At 36.8% G+C, this 27,718-nt stretch overlaps 1 protein-coding gene across 1 annotated transcript in view; it reads left to right on the top strand.

Moving 5' to 3' along the window:
• Window positions 1-27,718, top strand: part of Atf6 (activating transcription factor 6) — a 200,344-nt gene that overhangs the window by 13,586 nt on the left and 159,040 nt on the right. Inside the window, exons 3-8 of the mRNA XM_005398327.1 lie at window positions 6,427-6,503; window positions 9,634-9,721; window positions 11,815-11,921; window positions 15,146-15,275; window positions 16,015-16,218; window positions 22,905-23,125. Of these exons, the coding sequence (XP_005398384.1) occupies window positions 6,427-6,503; window positions 9,634-9,721; window positions 11,815-11,921; window positions 15,146-15,275; window positions 16,015-16,218; window positions 22,905-23,125 (827 nt within the window). The remainder of the gene's footprint in view (window positions 1-6,426; window positions 6,504-9,633; window positions 9,722-11,814; window positions 11,922-15,145; window positions 15,276-16,014; window positions 16,219-22,904; window positions 23,126-27,718) is intronic.

Below are 27,718 nucleotides of genomic sequence, written 5' to 3'. Positions count from 1 at the left end.
AAAAAAAAAAAAAAAAAAAAAAAAAAAAAAGAATAGTTCCTTAAGTCTTTTCCTGTCGGTTGTGTCCTTGACAGTCTTAAAGAGTGCAGGTCTTTTATTCTAGAAAAGAATTTTTTTTTTTTTGGTACCAGGAATTGAACTTAGGACCTTGTGCTTGCCAGGCAGGCACTGCACCGCTGAGCTATAGTGCTCCCTGGGAGATGATTCTAAACACGGGTCTGTCCACTCTTTCCTTGTGACCAGATTCAGGGTGCCCATGCAGGGCCGGAATGCTTTAGAATGATCTCTGCTCTTCATGCATCATGTTTGGAGACACATTGTGCTAACCTGTCCTACAAGGATGTTTATCTGGATCACATGGTTAAATTGCTATATGCCACGGTCAAGTCACCATTTCTCCTTTTGTGTTTTATTACATTTTGGGGGTAGGTAATATCACATGACACCAATGTCCTGTTCTCATTAAACCTCCACCTACTACCCTTGGCTTATTGATAACTCTACCCTGTATCAACTACTACTCTAATAGTTGCCGTTTGGGAATTATGTCACTGTCATTATGTCTGCATTTATTAATTCACTTGTTTCTTTCATTATGGACTCACTGAGTCTTTTTTGGTTCAGTGGGCTATAATCTGATACTCTTACTTTGATGCAATTTTTTTTCCAGATGATATCACTGGTGTCTACACTGGTCTCTTTGGTTTTTTGAAATGTTTCTATCATTTGCTGCAAATTTCCTTATTTTCTGATACAAAATTTTCCAAGCTTATTTTGCACTTTCCTTGTCTCTGCCCTGGAATCAGCTGTTTCTCCCAGGAACATTTTAGTAAATTTCCATTTAGTGGAGGATGCTATTTAGTATCCTGTGTCGTGGGTGCACAGTGTTTTCATTGCTATGGGATGCCATTGCTGTTAAAACCTCTCAGCAGGCAGAACTAGGAAATTATCTTTCTGTCTGTCCATTCCTCTGTCTTTCCGTTCTTCCATCTTTCCATCTGTCAGTCCATCCGTCCATCCATCATTCCATCCATCCATCTATCCATCCATCCATCTATCCATCCATCCATCTATCCACTAACAATTCCAACCCAACACTTTTTGATTCTTTTATCCTCCTTTCTTGCCATATTTTTAAATCCTACATATTGTTAAATGTAATCTCCTAACTTAGGCTGCGTCTTCCATCTGGTGCTGTGTTCTCCCTCTCACTAACCTCATTTCATCGGTGGCTGGGGCATGCAGCCATCTCCACCAGGCAATCCCACTTTGCCTCCTCCCCCCAAGCATCCCATTTCTTTGGAATTGCAGTACGTTGCCACAGATGATTGCACTCAGAACCCCAGCATCCTCACTGTTCTGCTTTTTTGGAAGCTGATAGCTCAGTGTTGTGAGGGCTAAGGAAGGAAAGAACAGATAGGAGGGAAAAGTAGAAGGAGAGATAGGAAGTCAGATTATGAATATAAATTTTTGAGTACAGAGCTGGATTTGCTTGTTGATTTAATACAGAAAGTGAGGAAAAGAAATAAGCAATGATTACAAACTTTTTGGACTGAGCTACTGGGAGAGTTGAATTGTCATTTACTGAGATGGGGACAAAACAGTAAGAGGTTTGGTGGGAGTGATCAAGAGCTCAGTTTGAGATGTGTTAAGTTTAAGATGCTTTTTAAAGAGTCAAGAAGCAATGTCAGTGTACACATGCATCTTGGAATGTGGACTGGAGATGTGTATTTGGGAACGCTTGGCATATAAATGCTACTTTAAAGCTGTGAGCTCAGTGGAATCGCAAAGGGAGTAAAATAGGAAAGTTTATGCAGATCCCTGAGACAGTTTTTTTTTTTTTTTTTTTTTTTGGTTTTTCTCCGGTACCGGGAACTGAACTCACGACCTTGCGCTTGCCAGGCAGGCGCTTTTGCCACTGAGCTAAATCCCCAGCCCCTCCTGAGACAGTTTTATGTTAGGGAGAGGGGGAAGAACCATCGAGGGAGGGTCAGCCAGTTAGGTGGGAGAAAACCAAATGAATGTAGTAGTTTGGAAGCTAAGTGAAGAAAATTCTTCAGTCAATATGAAAGGATTAAGCTGTGCCAAAAGCTGTTGATAGGTCAAGTAAGATGAAGACTGTGAATTACATTTGAATTTAGCAATATGGATGTCATTGGTGATATTATTAACTGTGTGTGTGTGTATGTGTGTGTGTGTGTGTGTGTGTAGGAGGGAAGCAGGCTCAAGAATGAATGGGAGGAAGAAATGAGACAGCAGATGTAGAAAACTGTGTAGAAGTAAAGTAAGGTACAAAGTCCCAGTTGTTCACTTACATGTTTTTCAGCTTTTGTACTCTTTGCACTCTGGCCTTTTCTGAGAGTTGTATGAATAACCTTGCATTATTACTATATATACACACTTTTTTGCTATGTACTAGTTTTTTTTGAGGCAGGGTCTCACTATGTAGTTCAGGCTGGCCTTGAACTCACCATGTAGCCCAGGTTGGCCTCGAACTCTGAAGATCTCCTGCCTTAGCCTCTCAAGTGCTGGGATTACAGGTTTGTGGCACCACAGTGGCTACTATTTTAAGTTGGTAAAATGTTTCTGTCATTGGCCAAGTTAATAATAGACTGCATAATAGAATAGAACTATAATAGAATAATTTAGTTCATGACCATGTGTAGTGAGGAAATGACGAAAGTACTAGAGAAGACTGAGATTTAGAGAACTCTTGAAAGCCCTTGAATCTCTAAATCTGTTAGTGAAAAATAGAAACTTTACAGATTATATGATAATCAGCCTTCTTGGGCTTTGTCAGCACGCTGACCTTTCTCTACAAAAAGTATTTAACCTAGTTTACTGAAGAGTCTTCTTGTCCATGTTTTTCTTGATTTGTTTTCTTTTTTTAAAAAATTAAGTTTATTGGTACATTTTAGGTATACGTAATAATCACATTCATAGGGAATTTATACCCATACGTGATATATCTTGATTCTTTTTTCCCCTTCTCCTACCCTCCCTTCAACGCCCACTCCTCTCTTTATTTACAAAAGCTTTGTTTCCATTTTTTCTTCTTTCTTCATTTTTTTCTTTTCCCGTCCTTTCCCCCTCCCCCTCCCTTGAACATTTTCTTCCTATTTCACAATCGCTATTACACATTTTAGTCCTTATTTACACTTCTGGTTTGTCACACCAGAGAAACAATGTGGTACTTACCTCATGTGTGTGAATTTATTTCACTTAAAGTATGGTCTCAAGGTGCATCCATTTACCTAGAAAAATCTCAAGTTTATCCTTTATGGCTGAGCAGTACTGCATTTAAAGATTAGATAAATCACTTGTTCTTTATCCGTTCATTGGTTGATGGATATTTGGGCTGTTTCCAAGATTTAGCTATTACAGACTGTGCCATTATAAGCTTGGGTGCACATATATCACTGTGGTTGGATTACTTTTAAGTCTTTTGGGAAGATACCAAGAAGGAGAATAGCTGGAATGGAATCTCTAGTTTTAGTTTTTTGAGGAATCTCCACACCAATTTCCATAGCAGTTGCACCAGACTTTACTCCCACCAACAGTAGAGAAGGATTCCTTTTTCCCCACAGTCCATCAGCATTTGTTATTGATTGATTTCTTGATGGTAGCCATTCTTTCTGGAGTGAGATGGAATCTCAGCATTGTTTTAATTTGCATCTCTCGAATGACTGGTGATGTTGAATATTTTTTCGTATATTTGTTGTTTCTATTTCTTCATTTGAGAAGTGTCCATTTTAGATGCCCATTTTTGGACTGGATCTTTAAATTTGGAGGGGGGGTTAATTTTTTTGAGTTCTTTATATATTCTAGATAGTCCTTTCTCTGAGGAACAACTAGCAAATTTTTTTCCCCACACTGGGTTGTCTCTTCACTGAGTGGTTCATTTGCTGTGCAGAAGCTTTTTAATAAGAAACTATTCCAGTTGTTGATTCTTTATGATAGTTCCTATGTGATTTGGGTTGTGTTTATAAAGACTCTACCTACACCAGTGTCTTCAAGGAGTTGTACCTATTCTATTTTCCTGCAGATTTTAATTCTTTCTGTTTGTTTGTTTGTTTGTTTGTTTTTCTTCTGGTACCAGGAATCGAACTCATGACCTTGCGCTTGCCAGGCAGGAGCTTTGCCGCTGAGCTAAATCCCCAGCCCAAGATTTTAATTCTTTCTGTTTTAATGTTTAGATCTTTAATCCATTTTGATTTTAGTCTAGTGCATGGTGAAAGATATGGGTCTAGTTTTAGTCTTCAGCGTATGGAAAGACAGTTTTCCTAGCGCCATTTATTAGGCTATTTTTCTTCTAGTAAAGGTGTTTGATTCCTTTGTCAAAGATAGGGTGGCTGAGTGTGTCTGGAGTTGTTTCTGCCTCTTCTAATCCGTTCCATTGATCTTCAGGACTGTTTTTGTTTGTTGTTGTTTTTGCCAGTACCATGCTGTTTTGTTTTTTTGTTTTTAATCAAAGTAGCTTTGTATGTGAGTTTGATTCCTGGTACCGGAAAAAAACAAACAAAACAAAAAAACAAAAACAAAGTAGCTTTGTAGTATGATTTCAATCCCTGGACATCAGAGATTGTGATGTCCCTGACTTGCCTTTGTTGCCTAAGATTGTTTTTGCTATTGTAGGTTCTGGTTCCAAATGAATTTTAGGATTATTTTCTCTAATTCTGTGAGATATGCTGTTGGAATTTGATCGGGATTGCATTAAATCTGTATAATAATTTTGGAAGTATGGCCTTTTCACTGTATTGGTTCTTCCTACGCAAGAACAGGGAATGTCCTTCCATTTCCTGATCTCCTCTTCATGCTTCTTTTTTCAGAGTACTGTAGTTTTCAATGTTGAAGTCTTCTACTTCCTTCATTAGACTGATTCCTAGGTATTCCATTTTTTTGGATACTATTTTTAAAAACTTTGGGAAACTGGTGAAGAAGACAGGAGGGAAAGAGAGAAGAAAGAAATGAAAACAACAACAAAACACAACAACAACAATAAAACTAGACTCTGTGTTCACACTCATATAAAAACAGGAATAAAAAAATCAGGAAAAAAACAACACAAAACCAAACAAAAAACAGGAAAAGAGAGAAAGAAAGAAGAAACTAAGAAAAAAAATGTTCACTTCAAGGCACATCTCTAGTGTCACTGGTAGATAATGTGGATAAAGAGAGTCCCGATCCAAGTTGACTAATCCCAGCAAGTCAGCCATAGCTTTATGGCAGGGTAGTTTATAATCTTAGCAAGCTGGCACCTTTAGTTCCATTGAAGTTCAGGCTCATTTCTGGCTGTGAGGCTGGAATCAGATTTGTTCAGCCTGCAACAACAGTCTGTGAGCCTCCTGCTGTCTTGAACTCGGCTCCCTGCCAGTTTTAATTCAGCTCCCTGACCTCTTGCTGTCTTGAATGCCGCATCCCAGCCCTGTCACTGGGAGCCATTAGATAGAGCTGGCCCACAGCTGTTTTGAGTTCTGAGCTCAGTTGGCCCCTCTCCAAGATGGCCGGTGGCCAGTCGCCCTCTTCTGGGGTATGTCTGAATCTGGATAACTCACTAGCCACTACAGGCCACTGCATCCACTGCTCGTTCCACTGATGCATCTCTCCTTGGAGGCCTTGGGGGTTGGCAGTAATCTGCAGGTTCAAGCTGCCCCTCCCATGCAGTGAGTCCCCACTTGGGGAGAAAGCACCACCTGCCATCTCCTTCTTCTTCATTGAAGTTTCTTTCTTTGCTGTCCCACTGGGCTTCAATTCTTACTTTAGATGCTTCCTGGGTCCTGGGGACCCACGTCCTTCTTTTCTTCCTTACGTTGCCATTTTCCGGTGTCTGGACACCAAATCTCAGAGAGGCTCCTTCTCTGCTGCTTACCACTTCACCATCTTCCTGGAAGTCACTTTCTTGGTTTCTAAGGAAAACCTCATTAAGAAATTCGAATATAGTTCAATTTACAGCGTTGAATTTAATAGTTTAAGCAAATAAGTCCTTTGTCTAGATAAAAAATCATTTGTTCCCTTAACTTACGGCATGGCTGGTAGATGCTTGTACACAGTACCTGCATATTCTCCATAGTCCTCTCTTCTCATTGCTGAGCAACCGTGTTACTTTTTTTTGTGCTGATCCCAGATGTGTCATCAGAATTCTTACTAGTGATGTTCCAGAAAATCACCACCAGTTATTCCAACATGATATATAACATAAAACCTTTTAAATCCCTAGAGTAAAGATTTAGTTTACAGAATAAAAATTATGTGGAAAACAACACATATGTTAGAAACCAGCTTTGAACTGCTTGTCATTCTCAGTGCCTGAGATCGTCAGTAGTACTAATGGCTAATGAGAAACCCTAATGGAGCTGGCATAGTAATACAGTGCTTGTTCTTATGTCATATCATTGAATTGACAGTTAATCTGTCTTTTGTTTAAAGATTCTACACTCTTCGCTGAACTTGGTTATTTCACAGACATGGATGAACTACAGTTGGATGCAACAAATGAAACTTACGTAAGTACTTATGAAAGGAGAAATGTGAATGATGTGACATTTCATATTTACTCTAGTTATCGCAAGATTTCAAGACAACACGTTTAGGCTAGTAATTTAAGTTTTATTAACTTTGACTACCAATTATAAAAGTTAGTAGCCCTTATGTAGTGAGTAAATGTAGCAACACAGAATTGCATTGGTCTTGGTGTGAGAAGACATATACTAAGCCCATTTTTTTGGCCCCATGGATGAGTGACCTTGGGAAAGTCATTAAACTGCTGACTTCTTGGTTTTTGCAGATCTTTGCTGCTTAAGGGAAATGGTGTGATATTAAGGGGTATATGTGAGTCATGAATTCATTCAAACAGAATTTACCAACCTCGCTTTTTAAAAGTTATGTATAAACTGAAAATTAGGTTTATCCTTACTTTTGCTTTTGATTAGTTAGAGATTTATGTAAAAGCAATTTTTGTAACACCAAATCCTCAAAAATATCTTTGATTTTCTTTTTGGTCTTTCCCTTTTTTTGGTTAGTATATGTGAAGCTGATTGGCTTAAAGAACTTTTTGTTTGTTTGTTTGTTTGTTTGTTTTCTGGTACCGGGAATTGAACTCACAACCTTGCGCTTGCCAAGCAGGCGTTGTCCCACTGAGCTGAATCCCCGAACTTTTAACTTTGTCTTATTCTTTAATAGGTCAAGTACGGTTTCACATAGAAAGTAACTTAAATGAGCAATTTATCAACCAAAATAATTTATCAGCCAGGTTGATGGTCATGTATTTTATTTTATTTTTTTGGTTTTTCTCCGGTACTGGGAACCAAACTCACGACCTTGCGCTTGCCAGGCAGGCGCTTTTGCCGCTGAGCTAAATCCCCAGCCCCTGATGGTCATTTATTTTTAAAGCTCTTATTAACTTGAGTATAAAGATTTATAACCCTGGCTTGAGACTAAGACATTCTCAAAGAATGATTTGGCAGCTATTTTGCTATAAATCAGTAGAAGATAGTGAAGTCCATGTTGTAGTTTTTTAAATCACTGCGCGGAATTTTAATTATTTTGTTTACTCTGTGAAATGCTTTAGAATGTGACCTATTGGTTAAATTGGCTTTTTTGTAGGGACTGGTTAACTAAACAACTTATATTCTTTCATAACCTCCAGAGCCTACAGTGTATTTTTAAAAACCGGTGTCAAAAAAAAGTGTTAAATGTGTAAGATTCAGAGAAATATGGTCTTGATTTTATATCTAACATTCTGTTACTTTGTAACAGTCTTTAGCTTAGTCTTTTAGCTCCTAACCTTTCTATTATAATATGAAGGGGTGTCTGTCTTCCTTCTTCCACATAGTGGAAGAATTTCTCATAATACATCCTTAAAGAGCCATACTATACAAGAGCCAGTGTGCTTCCCTGTACATAAAACAGACCTGTTAAATTTCCAACTAGATAAAATTCTTTAGTTGTAGGTATTTGGCTATTTAGGCTAAAGACTGAAGCAGAAGCATCCTTGGAATAGATCACACCCACTGTTGTACATGTTTAGAAGTATTGCTGGCTCTCAAACAAGCAGCATTGTTAAATTTAGACTAAAAAAGTTAAAAGATTTTTTTGGCGCAGAAAATACAAGACTACTAAATTTTTTAATGCATAGATTCAAACACAAAAGGGAAATTGGTTTTTAAAAATGGTTCTTTCATGATTGAAATGTTTCTTTTCATGTGAACTTGTACACATTTTCTTTAGGTACCTTGTACCTTTAAGAGCAGTCTGACAAAAAATTTCTCTTTTCTCTGTTATGTTCCCACTAAAAATAAACCATACAATAGATATTTTGAAATGATAATATTGTGCTAGAAATTGACAAATAGTTATTATCAATTATGAGATAAAGTTTTACTTTTTGACTAAGACTTACTGTATTATTACTGTTTTTATAACCTGTCACATTAAGTTAGTATGGTCTGCCTTTTACACAGTATTGTTTGAAGCTGGCCATGGTGGCACATACCTATCACTCAGCTACTCAGGAGGCTGAGGCAGGAAGATTACAAGTTTGAGACTAACCTGGCCAACTTATCAGAACCTGTCTCATAGTGATTCAAAAAGAGCTGGGGTTGTAGCTCAGTAGTGCTTGCCTAACCATGCAGGAGGTTCTGGGTTCAATTCCTAGCCTGTTGGAAAAACAAAAAGCAGTATGGTTTGGAAAAAACAAAAAGCAGTATTGTTTGGAACTGTCTTGATGGCAAACCCACAAGAAGGCTCTGAAATCATATAGCAGTTCTTTATTTATATATATAATATAAAGTGCCATTTGGATGAGCCAGAATATGTTGTTTTGTTTTGTTTTGAGGCAGTCTTGATATGTAGTTCAGACTGGCCTTGAACTCACTGTATAACCCCAGCTGACCTCGAATTTGCTGCCACCACTTGCGAATAGTGCCATCCTCCTGCCTCAGCCTCCCAAGTGCTGGGATTACAGGTGTGCACCATCACTCCTGGCCAGAATGTGTTCATTTTTAAGTAAAAAACTTTAAAACCTAAATGAAGGGAAACTAATGAAGGTCCTCTCAAGAAATTTTGTTGACCCCTCTTTGAGAAACTTAATTTTATATTCTAGGAATAAAAAATGTCTTTAAAAATTCATAAAAATTTTAGAAATTTGAAAAAGTATAATGCAGTAGAAAAAAAGAAGGAAATTACCCTTTTTAATAACTCCTACATTTTTGTTTGGATATATCTGTATTTCCTTTGTATGCAGAGATGATATTATGAACATCTATTGGTTTGCACTTGTTTTCCTTAACGGCAATGGGAAAACCTGTTTTGCTGGAGCTCCCCTATGGCAAAAGACACGTTTTGTGACTCCTCTAGTGGTTTGTTCCCACAGGAAAGAATGAGTCCAACTAAATCTTTTAAGTATTGATTCCATTACTTCCTTCTTGGGGTTACTGCTTTGCTACAAATAACTGAATTAGTTTATTTCTCAGTTCTCCAAGATGTATTCTGGAGATGAACCACTTGATGGAGATAATTCTTTTTACTTGTTTGGGTCTTAGCAGTAATATTATTTATGAAAATTTTGTCTGGTAGTTTGATTTCAAGATGTATATATTTTGTTTTAATATTCTTTTGCTGATTTGAAACCTACAGGAAAGTAATTTTGATCATCTGGACTTTGATTTGGATTTGATGCCTTGGGAGTCAGACATTTGGGGCATAAACAACCAGTTCTGTACAGGTAATGCTGTGCTTCATTGCTGAAAGTTTAACCAGGTCCACTTTATTTATGATTTTTTTTTTTGTCTTTTTGAGACAGGGTCTCCCTATGCAGTTCAGGCCGGCTTTGAGCTCACTTTGTAGCCCAGGCTGGTCTTGAACTTGCAACAATCCTCCTGCCTCAGCCTCTCGAGTGCTGGGATTACAGGTGTGTGCCACCACACCTGGCCCAAGATCCACTTTATTTTGCAGTTTGGTGGTACTCAGAATTAGGTGGGGCTATTAACTGTTCTGGTAGGTTAAAAGATTTTAGGAGCTGTATATCCTGTTTCTGGTATACCAAGGCATAAATACATTTCTTCCCATAAGGAATATAAAAAATTTCATAGTTATGTTTCAGAAATATAACAAATGAATAAATCTTATCAGATATAGAAATATTGATGTCAGATTATGAATAACATCTCTATAGGAGACTCACCTATCTGGGGGCCCAGTTGGATTAAGGAACAAAGGGAGGAGGTTGGGTTACCAAAATCTAGGAGCTTGCTGGTGGGGCCCGATGCATTTGCTATGCATGCGTCTGAGGAGGGGCACTGTTGGTTGATGGTAACATCTTTAAGGGAGCTTGATGAGGTGAGGTTGGGTGTGCTGGAAGAAGCTGAAAGCTGGAGCAAATTATTGCTGCTGGGCTAGAGCTCATGGGAGGAAAAAGAAATCCTTTTTCCTGTTTTCTAGCATCCTTCTAGTGCTCCCTATTGACAGGCTCTAAAAGGAAGCCAGCTGGGATATATGGTAATAATTTGCATCACCAAGTGTAGCAGGTGGACTCAGAGCTGAAAGACAAAGGGTAAATGACCAGCACATACCTCCATCTAATTCCCTCTCTGTTGCCTTCCTATTCCCCTTCATTTTATGTGTCTAACTATCTTGCTCAATGCCTATCTTCCCTTATAGAATTTGGAATATACAAGGGCAGTATCCTGGTTACTATTGTGTAATAAACTACTCTAAATCTGAGCAGCTTTTAAAAAATGGCATTTAATTAGGTTCCTAGAATCTGTGTGTCAGGAATTTAGACTGAGTACCCCATGAGTGCCTTGTCTCTGCTCTGTGATGTCCAGACCTCAACTAGAGAGATTTGAAGGCTGGACTAGGGTGACGTTTAGGAGCTAGAATCATCTGGATGTTTCTTTACTCATATGTCTGCCTGTGCAGGGTGGTGTCAGAGTAGGCAGAAGGCTCCAACTCTGAGTGTTCTGGTGCACAGAGCATCTCGCCTCAGAATTCACATAGTATTACTGTCCGTCACACTCTTTTGACTGAAGGAGTCATAAGCCCACCTGAATGTAAGGCAAGGGGGAAGAGATTCCATTCTTTGATGGGGAAGTGGCAGGGTCACATCATAGATCATGTGGGACGGTAAATATTCTGTGTCTCTGGAAAACAGTCTGCCACACCTGCTCAGTTATATCTTTGAGGGGCTGGGGATTTAGCTCAGCGGCAAAAGCACCTGCCTGGCAAGCGCAAGGTTGTGAGTTCAGTTCCCGGTACCGGAGAAAAACCAAAAAAAAAAAAAAAAAAAGAAGTTATATCTTTGACAAGGATACTGCCTGGGCTGTAGTTGCTCATAAATTCGTATAGAATAAATTAATAGTTCCAAAGATATGAATGTTTTTGTGATTTTAATTATACCATCAGAAAGGCTTTTCCTGTTTCTTAAATTTAAAAAAAAATTGAGATGAATTTATAATTTTTTTGCATATGATGTAATATTTAAAAGGTCCAAAAGTTTATGGAGTAGAAAAATGTCTCCTTTTGCTCTTATTCCTCAGCCAACAAGTTTTGCTCAGAGCCAACAACCACTGTTAGCAATTCCTTTTTTTTAAGCCTCCTGATCAGGGCAGATGTCAGCAGTTGTATTACGTGTACAACTTATAACACAAATGGAAACGTATCTTTTTTCTGCTTCTTGCATTTTCATTTAATGGTATATTTTGGTGACCTTAGCTTCCATACTGGATTGAATTTTAAGAGTAGATTTTACCTTTCTTATTCATTTTATTTTGAGTTTACACTATCCAGTGAGAAGAACCTTTATTCTTTGTTTTTCAGTTAAAGATATTAAGGCAGAACCTCAGCCGCTTTCTCCAGCTTCCTCAAGTTGTTCAGTCTCATCTCCTCAGTCAGTGGACTCCTGTTCTTCAACTCAGCATGTTCCTGTAAGTAGCCAGTCTTTAACAGTGATTTAGGTTATAGTGCTGTCTGGAAAACATGTGCATGGGGAGGTAGTTACCTTTTGTTAAGGAAGGGCCTTATTATTACTTATCGCCGAAGGAAGTGGAGACTTGAGGGAGGGCCTGGTGGAAGCTAGAAAGTTGTTAGTGTCTTTGCTTTTGACCTCCTTCCCCTATCTCCTGCATCTATAATTTTATTGTTTTTCTATTTTGCCACTATGTAGTTTTTTGTTATTGTTTATTGGCTTATTGTCCTTGTGTCTTGCTCTTCTTCCTATTAGAATATACATTCTGTTTTTCTTTTTTTGTCTTTCTGAGACAGGGTCTCATTATACAGTTCAGGCTGGCCTTGGGCTCACTTTGTAGCTCAGGCTGGTCCCAAACTCTCAACAATTCTCCTGCCTTAGCCTCCTGAGTGCTGGGATTATAGGCTTGTGCTATCATGCCTGGCTCAGAATATACATTTTTTAAGGAGTTGGAAGAATGATGGTTAATTTTTTTTTTTTTTTTTTTTTTTATACAGGGTCTTGCTGTATAGTTCAGGCTGGCATGTAGTGTAGGCTGGTCTTAAATCACAGCGATGTTCCTGCTTCAGCCTACTGAGTGCTGGGACTACAGGAGTGTGCTATCATGCCTAGTTAAGATTGTTAGTTTTTGTAACTCCTTACCTATCAAACCTAGAATGATCTCTTTAGTTCAGAAATGCCCACCACTATTTTTTGTGTGTGGTAAGGTCTTTACTAAAGTCTGTTAGCTCCATAAGAGTGCTTCTGCTTTTCATTAAGACAAAATCCCTGAGGTAAAGAAAAGGAAGTCCCTGATTTAGATAATAGAGGGAAGATACAAGAAGAAAGTTCAAATTAGTATTTCCTTATATTTATATCTGCTGTAGATTGAGACATCTTCATTCTGGTAGGCTTTACATTCAATCAAAAACTCTGGTGATTCTGGCTGTTTAATGTCTCTATGTTTTTTTTCTGCTCCTGCCAGGCCATCATTATCTCATCTGAATAAATCAGTAGGATGTTAACTGTACTAAGGAGCTATTAAACTTTAATAAAATCTTAGCCCATCCATCATGGGGAGTTGGTACCTGTATGTAACACGTTAGTTCTTTTTACTGCCCCTTTCTCTGCATTCTTTCTGCTTCACACCTCTAGGTCCCCTTCCCATTTGCAAAGATCTATCTCCCTGTTACTTATTATCTAACATTTACTTTACTCTTCAAATTATTTATACTTTGGGTTTTTCATATAAGAGAAACCATGGTGATACTTAAGGTAGTATGTTTGATTTATTTCACTTAACATTATAGTCTCAAGGTGTATCCATATTCCCACAAATAACTCAAGTTTATCCTTTACGGCAGAGTAGTACTGCATTGTATTAATTTATACTTCTTTCTTTCCTTTTTTTTTTTGAGACAATATCTTGCTATGTAATTCAGTCTGGCCTCAAACTTGAGGTGGTCCTCTTGCCTCAGCTCCTCAATGCTGGGATTATAGGCATGCACCACCATGCCTAGCTTAATTTGTATTTCTTTGATAACTGATTGTTTTCAGCATTTTTCTACATTCTCATTAGTTTCTTGGACTTTCTTTTTCCCTATATTCTTGTTCTTTGATAATTTTTCTACTGAGTTACTATCTTTTTCCTGTTTATTATATTTTATAAGTGAATATTAAAACATTATTTTCATAGTCAGATACTTCTTCAGTTGATTCTTGTGTGTATTCCAAGTAAGCACATATCACCTTGCAGAAAGACTCTTCTGTGTCTTCTATTTTAATGTTTGTTCCATTTATTTCATTTTCTGATACAGCTATGTTTCCTAAAATTATAGGAAAAGCAAGTATCTTTCTTATCTTGATTTTAATGGTAATGATCTCAGTATGGCTAAGTATGCACCACTAAGTATGGCTTTCACTGTGTAATAATTACACATAGCATCTTAAAAATAATGTTAAGAAAGCATCCTTCTAATCCTTGTATTCTTGCTAACTTTTATCAAATACCTGTTAAGCTTTTAAGGTTGTGAATATAATAGTCTCCTTCTGTGTTGTCATCTTATACTCTTTTGTTTCTTACAAGTAATTTATAATGCATTTTATAAGGTTAGTATAGCACAGCTCCTGGTCACATGCTGAGTAGGTATAAAGGATGGATAGGGAAGCATGTCTCACTCTTACCACTGAGACTGACTAGCTATTTCTCTCATATCATCTCTGAGTCTTCTTTTCTTTATGGTAACAAACAAACTTTTTAATTTGACTTTGGCTACCATTTGCATTTTCTTTCAGTAAAATGGCTTTTCCTATCCTTTGTCCATTTTTGGCAAGTATTTTCTTGTAGCATGTATCTTTTATTGTTGAATCTAGTTTTCACAGTTGAATATTTGGATTATTACTGTTCAAATCTGTTTTTTCTTTCTTTATGGCTTCTGGGTATTTTGATTTAATTGAGCCTACATCATTCTGAAAATAAATAAGTATTTTTGTAAATTTTCTTTTAATGATCTTAGGGATTATTTTGAATATGATATGAAGGGTATGCTATTCTATATGACACATACTATCTTTTTTTGAAATGCTACTTTTATCTTATGTTAAGCTTTTTTATTCTAACAAAATGAGACAGATCCATTCCATATGAAAAGACTTGGAAAATATTAAAGTTGCTTCTATATATCTTTGCATTAGCAATTCATACATTAAAGAAAACAGTGTGGTTCCTCTCAATTTTTGTCTTTCTTTTAAAACAGTTGGGATGAAGATAGTCTTAGTAGATAGGAAAGAATGAAAATGGTAGGAATTATTTTGCATTTGAGATTCTTTTAAGACTGAATAAAAGACTATGGAGAAAAGACATTAACATTTTAACAGTAGCCTTATAATGATACTATATGTTTATATAAGATATCAAATAAGTTATATTCTTTATGGGAGGAAATGTAGAAGATGACATAGCCATCTTCTACATTTTGAGTTAGTTTTCTTTTGGAATTAGTGGGTAATGTTGATTTTTTCCTTAGTCATGTACTTAATCTATAGATAATATATCACATAGATTATCTAACATAACACATCTTTGCCTTGAAGTTGCCTTGAAGTGTTTTTCTGTTTATGTATTAGTTTTGTCATCTCTCTTTGTAAATAATGTGCTACTCAAATATTATGTTTTTTCTGTATTAATTTATGTCTTTGCTATAGGAGGAGTTGGATTTGTCTTCTAGTTCCCAGATGTCTCCTCTTTCCTTGTATGGTGAAAACTGTAATAGTCCATCCTCAGCAGAGCCACTCAAGGAAGACAAACCCATTATTGGTCCTAGAAACAAAACTGGTATTGCTTTGTCTCATAATTTCTGTTTCAGACAGAGCTTAGGTTCCATTGCTTAACATAAAACGTTAGTTTCAACATACGTTTATAAAACTGGTTTGCTGTTTTTAAATTAATGGACCTTTTTTGTTATAAGTGATCATTGTGGAGAGAAAGGGGAAGAAATAATCTTCGATGGTCTCTTGTCTTTTTTTTTTTTTGTCTTTTTGAGACAGGGTCTCGCTATGCAGTTCAGGCTGGCCTTGAGTTCACTTTGTAGCCCAGGCTGCTCTTGAACTTGAAACGATCCTCCTGCCTCAGCCTCCCGAGTGCTGGAATTACAGGCATGCACCTCCACGCCCGGCTCTGGTCTCTGTCTTTATAGGTTAAAAATACTTGAAAATAGCCTTAGATGATCTTATTTCAAGAGAGATTTCAAAGTTTCAGTTAAAGATACGGAATGTGAGGGCTATTTGACTGTGGTGTTTATTACTTTGTTAATCTCTAGACTGTTGCATGATTTTAACTCTTCTTACCATTTCATGTGTCCCCTTTCCAAAACTGCAGTTTTATCAAAAAGTAAGTTCTCTGTTAAGGAGGTTTCTTAGTCCATTTAGATAATAGAGTAGCTATGCTTAAACTCCAATAAAGATAGTTACTCAGAAGTGAAAATAATGTGTGAGAAAAGTGTGTAATAAACTGTTTTCTCTGTCTTGGTTAATTGTGTTCAGACTGATTTGTCTCTCTGTTTTTTTTCCTTCAGAAAATGGAATGACTCCAAAGAAAAAAATTCTGATAAGTTCAAAACCTTCAATTCAGCCCAAGCCTTTATTACTTCCAGCAGCACCCAAGGCTCAAACAAACTCCAGTGTTCCAGCAAAAACCATCATCATTCAGACATTACCGACACTTATGCCATTGGCAAAGCAGCATCCAGTTATCAGTATACAACCTACACCCACTAAAGGTACCTGCATAATGTGAGGCTGTTTATGTTTATTTGGAAAGTAGTGAGGCTTATGTCACATGATTTGTTTTAACCCAGGTTATAATTTGTGTGCATGTGCTGTGTGTCAGGAAATGTCTTTGGTTTCAGAGATGACTAATATGTGGTCTAGTCTTGACAGAGGTAGCTCTGCAGATCAGTTACAGCTGATACTGCTTTTTCTTATAGTTTAAATTATGCCAACACCTATCTTCAAAAGTTTTACTTAATGGCTTTTGGTTTTATAATGAAGAAAATTCTGATGCCGTTTTATTCTGAGATCTTTGTGGCTATGAACTTGCCTTTGTTTTTAAGGAGTAGCCAGTATTGAAAATAATATGGTTCATTTCAGGTCAAACAGGTGTGTTTTAGCAATAGAGTCCAGCTTGTAATTTCCGAGGAGACCTCATATTTAGTACTGATCTAGGTGTTAAGAGAACTGAACTCTGCCTTTAACTAGCTGAGAATTTGTTTCTGTATTTTATCCACTAGATGGCCTCACATACTTGTTTTCTATAAGAAATTTAGGTCAGTATTGAAAGAAGTTCCAGTTTGAGGGTTTGGCACTCTTTAGATACGGGAATTATTTGCTCATAGAGGTCTCTTAGCAGCTTTGCAGTCATTTTGCTCATACTGACATATGTATAGTGAATATGAGAAAACTTACATAACATTTTTTCCTGTAGATTTAGCTCACTGGTACCAGTACCACTGGGTATTAATTGGGTATGAGTTGTAAACACCAATGTACCATTTGCTTTTATGACTCTATTTACAGTTGTGAATAGTTGGCTCATTTCTTTGAAGCATGGCTTTAATGAGGGCAAGGTCAGAAATTGGATTTTCTTTGTTATCTTTGTTCTATTTACATGCTCATAGAAAATAGGACATTGATAAAAAGAACTAAATTAAAGAATGGGTAGATAAATAAAATCCATTAATCGACCCCTAACAACACAACAAAACAAATGAAAACAAAAACAGTTTGAAATGCCTGCCCTCTCAGTATAAGGTCAACACTGCTGCCTTTTTCTTATGAAGAACAGATACCCTGTGACCTAGAGATGGGTGTGAAGCATTCATGGCTTCCTTGAAATAAAGCACATGATTTTGTGTACGTCCATATATGGGTTTTCCTAGGGACAATCTCCAAAACTTTCATCAGGATCTCAAGAGGATTTATGTCTTTCTAAAGATTAAACGTTTTAACTCATGAGAACCTCATTATCATTTCCACAAACTATTGAAACACATCCATTAAAAATAAAATTCTGGTACTTTCAAGTTTGCTTTTAGTGACCATTAGCTATATGTGAGTGATACAAAATTTTACCTATGGCAAAAAACCAAATTGTTCTTTTCTGAGAATTTACGATTTCAAGAAACCCAAATCACACATTATTTGAAATTTGCGTGCTTTCCCATGATCTGAAGATTGTCTTTATTTTTTATGAGCATGTGCTAACATGAGGCACTGAAAATTGTTTTTATAGTACAATCTAGGGAGGTGGTATTTTTATAATGTACAAATTGAAGTGTATGTCTTTCGTTTATTTGAAAATGGGGTAGGAGGGAAAGCACTTTTCAGTTAATCAGTATCTGTGTGAGTAGTAGTTTACCACTGAAAAGGTTAAAATTCTATAGTGTAGAGTATAAAACCCCTCACAATTTGGCTCCAGTTTTGTTTTCTAACTTTACAGTGTAATATCATTCTTTTCTATAGCCCCCTTCTTCTAGCTCAGTGAATCTGGTATTGTCTTTTGAATTCTTTTGATTTTTCTAGTTTCTTGACTCTTTTTTGGCTCTTACTATTCTACCAACCTGAAACATTTTCTACTTATTTCTGCTTCTAAGTCCTACGTGTCCTTTAAGATTGTTATAAGTAGTGCAGGTAGGAGGTAATACAAGCCGGGAACACCAGTGAAATGAAAGACCAGTGGAGAGAGAACAGAGGCTTTAAAAAGTGTAGTGCAGGGCTTACTAATTGAATGGTGTGGAAGGGGGATGAAGGATAGACAGGAAGGATTTCTTTTTTTAAACTTCTTAAAAATTTTATTTTAAAGAGAAAAAGACCCCAAATTTTAAAACAAGATAATAGAGTAATAATGGTTAATACATTGCATATTGTTATCTTTAAATTAGTTACTTAGAGTACAAGATATTGGCATTTAATTGTCCAAACAATATTAGCACAAACCTTTCTTTTCAATGAACTAAGAGAAATTAGTACTATAACTGTCTTAACTATCATGTGTGTGTATATATATATATATTTCCCTTCTTTCTTTTCTCCTTTCCCCCATCCCAGTCTCTCTTTCCTTTTGAACGGTTTCTTCCCATTTTACAATATCCATTGTGTATTTTAGATCTTATTTACTCTTGTAGCATCTCACACTAAGGGAACAACAGGATGTTTACATAAGTGAGCCTGGTTTATTTCACTTATGAGTATGGTCTCGAGTTGCATCCATTTACCTATAAAAGTCTTCAGTTTATCCTTCTTTAAGGCTAAATAGTATTCCATTGCATAAAAAGACCACATCTTTTTATCCATTCCTCCATTGATGGACGTTTGAGTTGCTTCCAAGATCTAGCTATTACAAATTGTGCTGCTATAAACATGGTTGCACATATATCGCTGTGGTACGATGTTTTTAATTTTTCTGAGAAGATACCAGAAGGGGAATAGCTGAGTGGAATGGAACCTCCATCCTAGTTTTTTGAAGAATCTCCACACTGATTTCCACAGTGGTTGCACCAGTCTATATTCCCAGTAGTGGAGAAGGGTTCCTTTTGAGAGGAAGGATTTCTATCTTGGGCTTTTTAGATGATAATACAAATCATTGAAACAGGCGATAGAGGTAAAACAACTGCTAATAAGAAGTGGAGCCAAAATTTGAGCCCAGGTGGTCTGGCTAAGTCTCTGTAATTAATTATTATATTGCTTCTAAAAGAGTGAAATGTGATCTTGTTCTTAAGAATTCTGAAAAATTCTACCGTTTAACTGGGAAGTTAAATGATATAACTTAGTGTAAGAACTAATGAATTATTAGTACATGCAGTGTCCTTATGGAAACTGTTGTTATGTAAAAATGTAAATCATGTAAACCTGGCCTGGTGTGGTACACACCTGTAATCTCAGCACTCTGGAGGCTGAGGCAGGAGAATCACTGTGAGCCTGAGGCCTGCCTGGTCTACACGGTGAATTCAAGGCCAGCCTAAACTACACTGTGAGACCCTGCCTCAAAAAAAAAAAAAATAGTAGTGATAAATGCCATTTTAAGCTCTTATTATGCCGATACTCTTAAGTGTGTTGTTTTATTTAATTCAGCTATCTCTGTGAGAATAGGTGCCAGTATTTCCATTTTATAGAGCTAAAACTGGGCACAAAGAAATTATTTGCCCAAATTTTCACAGAGGTAGTCTATTTTAGACAAAGTAGGCATTCAGTAAATGTTTGATACATAGTTTGAAATCTGTGAAGAAAGTCGAAAAGAAAGAACTGACCATCAAAACCAGTGAGTTATACATAGTCACAAGTATCTAGCATTGAATCCAGCTGCCTTCCATTAAGGGGATTTGCATGTAATGCCAGAGAGGATTTTGAGCATGTTGAACAGGATAAACAGCCTTTTTGTCTGTCCCTTTTATCTGTCCCTGCGCTCGGAACAGTAGTAACTATGTTCAGCTGCTAACTACTTGAGGCCACAAACAGTCCTTTGCATTGTATTTTATGGTCTGGTCAGCATTTAGCAAATCACCACCAGAGCTTTTTGTTCTTGAACTTGTGGTAATCGAAATTTAGTTTTCTCTCCATTCTGTCCTGAACTCAAGCATGGCTAGAATATTCAGGGGTTCATGGATTTGAATGCTGGTAACTTGAGCATAGTGGGGCATTTGGGGATGGAAGAGCTTGATGTACAGCGTGGGAAAAGGGAAGCAGCAATGGCCTGCTTGGACTCGAGCCACGTTTGGTGCCCAGACCTCGTTTTGGTGACCCTCCATCTCTTTCTCTTCATTGTGAGCTTCTTTCAGTGAGGGGATGGCAATCGCCAGACAGAGGGCAGACTGAATTATTTTTCTTAATTAGTTTTAAGAAATACTATAAAGGCATCTGTATGTGTTAGTTTTAAGAAATACTATAAAGGCTTCTGCTTTAGATTAATAATTGAAGCTAGAAGTCTGATTTGTTCTGTTTTGTTTTTTTGAGACGGAGTCTCACTATGTAGCCCAGGCTGGCCTCAAACTCACCGTGATCCTCCTGCCTTAGCCTATCAAGTACTGTGATTACAGGTGTTCTCCACCACGCCTGACCTTATCTTTTCGTTAAAATGACATACTTCTACGTGTTCACCATCTCCTTTAATTTCGGAATATCCCCAAAATTCTGAACAGTGTTTATTGTAGGAGTAGAGAGGAAAGTCTTTTTATTGTAATTCTTAAGTTTAAAGGGGAGAGAACACTGCTTTCTGTAGTGCCCCTCTCTGGCTACTGGGTTAGTTCAGTGGTTTTCAGTCGGTAAACTCTGGACCCTGAGTATGAATGAGGAGAGTAGTGGCATGTGGTATTTTGCAAGACGCCCTTAAATCCATATCTGTAGCAAGCATTTTCTGAAGAAGAAATAGCCAATTTGTTTCATATATCATTTTAGCTATTTTTCAAATCTCTGTGGCTGTACTTCAGATTAGTAAACTAAAGATTTATTTTAAATCATTACCAAATAGCCTTTCCTGATTACTTATTTTCTCAGTCCTTTAAGACTGAAAGGGCAACCGTGATCATCTTGAGTGACTATGATATTGTGATATTAAAGAAAAATTTTTACATTCAGAATTGATAATTCTTGGTTTAAGTTTTACGTTATGGTGAGTATATCTTTTCATACTGCCAAATTGACTGTAATTTCTTATTAATTATTCTTATTAAAAACTCAGCCCTTGGTCATATGCTATTTATTATATTCTTTTTATTTGCATAGTTAGCCTAAGCATATTTATATCTGCTTATGAGCCATTTCTTCATTCTATGTTTTTGTTTCATAATGGAAGTTAGTAGAAAGAAAAATGAGAAGGTAAAAATGTTGCGTGATCATTTATGCCCAAGTAAATTGTATGTGTTCCAAAGCTTTGAAATTATTTTTAGATATTTTTTTGTATTAACTTACTAACTTATCTGGAACAAAGTGCTATTAATTGACTTCTATTTTGAGTATGCTTTTTGAGAGCATCTGAAACAAGACTGTGATTTCATAAAAGTAATCTTTTTAGCCAAGACACATGTTTCGAACAAACAGGTGTTCTGAAGGGTTATTTTGATTTTTAGTTTTTCCTTATCCTTTAAAATGCCAAGCTGAGTTTGACATGAGTCAGGTTAAGCTGTCTGAAAGTATAATGCTTCTTTTTCCTTGAAAAGAATTATAAATTTATATGGAATTTTAGTTGCTGGTTACTGTCATACCCTTATTTCGCTATATAGGGCCAGGCAGCTGTGGATATTAGGAAAGGCTTTCAGCACCTTGTAAAATTGACCAGATCTGAAAAGAAACTTTTAGTAGGAAAGTATCATTTTTTATAGGTCACTGTTGTGAGCTGTGTAAGTCTTTAGGGTAATGATATCGTCTCTTTAGATAAGCATAAGTTTAAAATAATCATAAATGTGAATACTAATAAAAAACTAGAGGGCTATTTTTTTGGTAGGGGTTATCTACAGGGTGTTTTAATTTAATTTATGTTTACTGTGCTTGTTAGCTAAGAATTCATCTCAAATGGTTTTAAGGTTTTTGGTATTTATAGCTCCTTGTTCTTCCTTTATTGAGTTGCTGACTGTTCCCGTATTTTTGGTATCATGTGTTTGTAGGTTGTATTAATTTAAAATCTATGTTTTCTCTCATGTGGAATCTTAAAAAGGATGACATTTGAAAGTAGAAGAGAGACTAATAGGGAAGGGAAAAAGGATAGGGGGTAAGGGACGGGAGGGCAAGATACAGTATTAGGGAGGGTAGATTTGAACAAAGCACAATATATGTATGTATTGAAGTGACACAGTCCTATTAATCTGTATAATTAATATGAAGTAGTAATAAATTTTAAAAATAAAATAGCCATTGCCATAACCTAAGAAAATATACATATCTATGTGTATGTATGTGATTTTCTGTGTTTGGTATGAAAGATTTATTATCTGTAATGGCAAAATCCTTTTAGCACTAATAAATTTCAGAGGCTGACATTTAAGAAAACTATGTATAACAGCAAATTTGATATGTGTGTTGTTGAGAAATATAAATATGGAAATGTATTCTTTGTTATTGTTTGTTGAGATCGAATCTCACTATGTTGTCCAGGCTGGCCTCACACTCCTGGGCTGAAATGACCTCCCTGTCTCAGTTTCCTTAGTGTTGGATCTCCAGGCATGTGCTACTGCACACAATCTAGAAATAGTTGTTATTGATAATTCAAAGGGAATTAACTTAGTTGATCCCATTACAAAACAAAGCAGCAGGGTCAGCATGATTGTGTGCTGCTGTGGTCATGCTTTGCTTAAGGGTATAAAATCCTTCAGTTTTGATCTTGCCTTGTTACATCTATAGAAGAGACTTACACGTCAAGCTGCTTCCCCTGCTACAATGGTTATGCACTCTCTGATTACTTTTCTTCTTTCTAATGCAGGTCAGACCATTTTGCTCTCTCAGCCTACTGTGGTACAACTTCAGACTCCTGGAGTTCTGCCCTCTGCTCAGCCTGTCCTTGCTGTCTCTGGGGGAGCCACACAGCTACCTAATCATGTGGTGAATGTGGTGCCAGCCCCTGTGGTGAGCAGCCCGGTGAACGGAAAACTTTCTGTGACTAAACCTGTCCTACAAAGTACCACGAGAAGTGTGGGCTCAGATGTAAGTTTTAAATGTAGTACTCTTTTAATGCCTCATTTCAAAAAAACAAAAACCACCTTTTGCATTTGTTGCCCTGTTTGTTTTTTTTCATGTCATATGGTGTGAAATAAGAGTGTGTTGAAACTGCACATTCAGTTGTTGGTGGGAAATTAGGGTAAGGCTAATTATGTCAGAATCGAAGGTTTTTAAAAGTCTGCAGTGGCGCAGTGAGCAGTGAAGTATGCATACCTCCCTTCTGTTACTCCTTCTCTAGAACCTTCTCCTCGCAATCCATATCCACCCCCTCAAGCCGATCATCCACTGATATTTTACAGATTCTTTCATATTTCCTGATTAAAAATACTTTTCACAATTCCCCAGATAAGAATCTAAAGCAGGTTTTATATTTAGCTTCTCTCTTGAATTTTTGAAGTTTTCAGCCCTGATAATGATGACTTGCTACTCTGAGGAATTCTGCCTCTTAAAAATTACTTGGAACTTTCTCATCTTTGTGAACATTCAAATTTTCTCGCATGTTGTAGGGATTTCTTGTAACTTATAAATCACGAAGTTTCCTAAGCTCTGTCTCTTCTTAAGCCTGTTTGTAATACTTGCCAGCTAACTCTCGCTTTCTTTGAAAATGATTAGAAATAGCTCCTGTGGTTATTTATTCAACAGTAATTGAACATCAGCGTACTAAAATTTAGTCGAAGTTAAGTGAAATAATCAATCTAACGGTGGATTGTTTAAAATTATGATCGAGGAAGCACAGTCCATATATTTTCTTTAAAGCCTATATGTTACTTGTTAGTATTGTTACTCCTTCCTTTCTTTCGGTAAATTACTGTTAAAATATTTTCCAAATCCAAAAAAAAATTTTTTTCCCTAAATGTAGTGAATTATGCAAGGTTGTTTCTAAGACTATTGTCTGGTCCACCTACCAGAATTTATTAACCAGTGTGTCAGTGACCCATTTGTTGTGAATTTGCCGTACTGTTCCATAAATGCAACCAAGTAAGCTGGCTATATAGTAGAACTCAGAAAAACAAATATTGCAGAGTTGAGCATCCAAGAGTAGAGCACCCAAGTTCTAACATAAGACACCTATAATTTGTGTAGACATTGAAAACAGTGCATGTCAAGACACTGAGTGGGAATATTAGTGCCATATGAGAATACAGAAGATGAGTAGTGAAAGAATTAGGGTTGCATATTTTATTATAATATTTGAAGACTAGAATAAGTAAGCACAATACTTATGACATAGTAGGCCCTAATGCACAGTATGTGTTTCAGATGGTCTTTTATTTTAAAATGCTCTGAAGGCACAAAGTGAAGACAGGTGAGGAAATCAAGATTAGAAAAATATTTTTTTTTTGTTTGTTTGTTTGTTTGTTTTGGTTTTTCTCCGGTACCGGGAACCGAACTCACAACCTTGCACTTGCCAGGCAGGCGCTTTTGCCGCTGAGCTAAATCCCCAGCCCCTAGAAAAGTATTGATAGGAATGGAGGCTGAGTGTATAATCCTTCTCTCCTTTTGGTGCATGAGAAAATTTGTAACAATAAGTGAAAGAATGATGATAACAAAAATAAAAAACATTTCATGATATTTTCTTTTTCTTTCTTTTTTTTGGTGCCGGGAATTGAACCCAGGGCCTCCCACTTGCCAGGCAGGTGCTGCACCACTGAGTTACATCCCCAGCCCAGTGTTTTCAATTAAGAAGTTGTACAACTAACAAGAAAAGAGTATGCTTTACATAGGAGACTAAAAAGGTTAAGAACTAAAAAGGTTAAGAATGATGAAACAAGATTTAAAAAGAAATTTAAAAGATTCCTTAAAATTTCCATTGAATACTCCTTAAATTATGAATTTGAAGGTTTCTTGTGTAATGTTCCCAATGAAACTATAGAAAATATTTGAAGTTGCTTTTATGTATTATATTAGGACATTTAAAATATTTTTCACAAAATACTTTAGACATAAAAAGATAAAAGCCTAATTATCTTTTAAAATGTATAGGTCAATAGTATGCCATAGTTGTTAAAATACTGAGGTAGTCTAAGTCTGTATCATACAATTATAGCATCCCAGTCATGGGGAAATCCAGAGGAACATCGGTAGGATGGGGAGGGTGTCTATAAACCATTGCATAGGTAGAAGAAGGGTTTAAGGGTTAAAGAAAAGAATGAAAGTAGACCTGGGAACCAATATCTGGGAAATGAAAGTTGTCATGTGGAATATAGATGCATTCTGAGTTATTCTGGAGGGCTTATCTGGAGTAGGTATAGGTTAAGATATAGCAAAGTTCTGTCTAATCTTAAGATTTTTTTTTTTAGATAGCCATTATATTTAGACTAGAGGAAGTCAATATCTGAATAATGAGCATCTGAACATTGGTGATCATTGTATGCCACTGACCAGTTTTATAATTTTGAAACACATTTCACTTAACTATATGTTGGTCAATTAGCTAGACATCTTTTATTGATTCTGTGATGTGAAAAATGATGTCTCTTCTGCTTTTGCATTCTTAAGAGGACTCTGAAAATTTGTTGAGTAATTTTCCACCAAAGTCTCAGTTCATACTGAGGAACTGAAGGATGAGAAGGTATAGTACTGATAAATGTTAGCTTTTGGTTTTGGCCGTACTTATTCTAGCATTCTTGTTATTTTTCAAAATTTAGAGTTGACAGTATTATAAAAGATTCAAGTGGTCTGTGTTTAGTACAAGAGACTTAAAGACCATTAGAATAATTTTCTAGTCAACCTGAATTGAGGTTTTTGTTCTTATTTTTACTTGGCCAGCATATTAGGAAGTGAGCCAAGCCTTGTCAGTGTGAGTTTTTTGGTAGAGGTTGTGATGGAATATTTGTTTCAACTAATGAAGCGTTAGTCTGTCCTATCAGCTGGCCAACCCAAAGTCACCCAGGAACACAAAGTAAATCTGTTCCAAAAAGAGCTGCAGAAAAGAACGTTGATCTACTCATACTGTCTTCTATGTTAGTAACTTGGTTGACCTCAACAGTGCATGTGTTTGTTAGTCCTAAGTCTTGTTAAATTAGGATAATTTGAATTAGTATAAATTCCTAATTCAAAATGGTAAAAAGAAATTTATTATGCGCTTTTTGTGCTCTTAAGCCAAAAGTGTGGTGAAAAAGTTATAATTCAGCAAAAATATTATATCAGTGTGTTGTGGTTTTATGATGCTGACATGGCTACTCTTTTTTTCTACTTTTTTTAGGTCTTTTGTTTGGCTAGTTGTTCTCTCTCGAGGTCTGCTACTGCCATAAGTAGCGTTTTTAGCATACCGTATTCTGCAAACTGCATTAAGTGTCACATTTTTGTTATGAAACAGTTTGCCCGGTTCAAATTATAATTTCACTCTTCCTGCCTTTTGCTGGTAAATCCGTTTTGTTTAACTCTTGGAAACCTTACCTAAGTTTTCAAAAAGTGTGGTTTGCTTTTGGCTCTGATCCTAATGGAAAAAATGAACATAGTCTCTTATTTCAGTGTAGAAATTCTCTATGCACTTTGTTAATACATGGGAATCTTGGAACTACAAAGTGGACCTCGTAGGAGAGCCTGCTTATCTGTCTTTAAAGGGCAGTTGGATTTTGCCAGATGTCAAACCAAGGGCTGGAGAACAAGCAGTCTGTTTAAATCTGCATTGCGCTTACTACTTCTGCCTACCCATCCCAGTACCAAAAGTTTATGAAACATTACTGCCCTTGTTTTAGGGTTATAAAATTACATTATTTATGTTACTGGGATAAAGGGCCAGGAAAGAAGTGATGAAATTATATTCTACAGTGGGCCAAGGGCCAGCAAAAGACTCGGAATAGAAAGAAAATGATCAGAAACTGGTATAGAACTAGAGGTAACCTCAGATGGGAGGTTGATTAAGAGGTGCTGACTATACTTTCAGGAGGTGCTAGGTATTCTTTCCTGCCTGCCCATTCACTCCGGTGAACACCTTTCAAACCCTTCATTGCTTTATACCCTTTTCCTACACCTTTGCTTAGGGACCTTGACTTTCTCCATCCCTAGGGGACTACTCCTTGGAGGTCTCTGCCTAGGATCCCTAGAGCCATCATGAAAAGAGGTGCTGGAGGAGGGAGGGAAGGAATTCCTGTGCTTGGGCCAGCCGGTATTAGAGGTGGTGTGAGGGTATTCTCCTGGTATGCCAAACTGGAACTTGGTGTTTATTTTCTCTAGAAATGGTGTTAAAGAGTTACGTTAGAGATTTCAGTTTTTGTTAGCATTGTTAGCATGGGTATGATATAATACAGCCTCAGATGGATGCTCTGTACATGGCGTTCTCTCTTTTTTTTTTTTTTTTTTTAGTAGAGGAACGGGAACTTGGAGAATTTATCATTTTTACAGCAAGCAGGAAGCAAGCCTTCTCATTGTCTAGAAGGAAGCTTTTCTTCATCCTCTAAAGTTGCTTGCTGGAAACCCAACTCTGAGAAATGGTCTGGATAAAGAGTGGTTAGGGCTTTCTGTTCTTGGCTTACTCAGTAAGAGATGTAGAAGCAAGAGATTCCCTAGTGGTGTGTGTCTCAAAAAAATATGTCTGTGCTGGTCATGGTAGTGCATACTCGTAGTCCCAGCACT

This window comes from Chinchilla lanigera, unplaced genomic scaffold (assembly GCF_000276665.1).
Source record: "Chinchilla lanigera isolate Chin_1 unplaced genomic scaffold, ChiLan1.0 scaffold00061, whole genome shotgun sequence".
NCBI lineage: Eukaryota > Metazoa > Chordata > Mammalia > Rodentia > Chinchillidae > Chinchilla > Chinchilla lanigera.
This window is presented reverse-complemented; position numbering and strand designations above follow the sequence as displayed.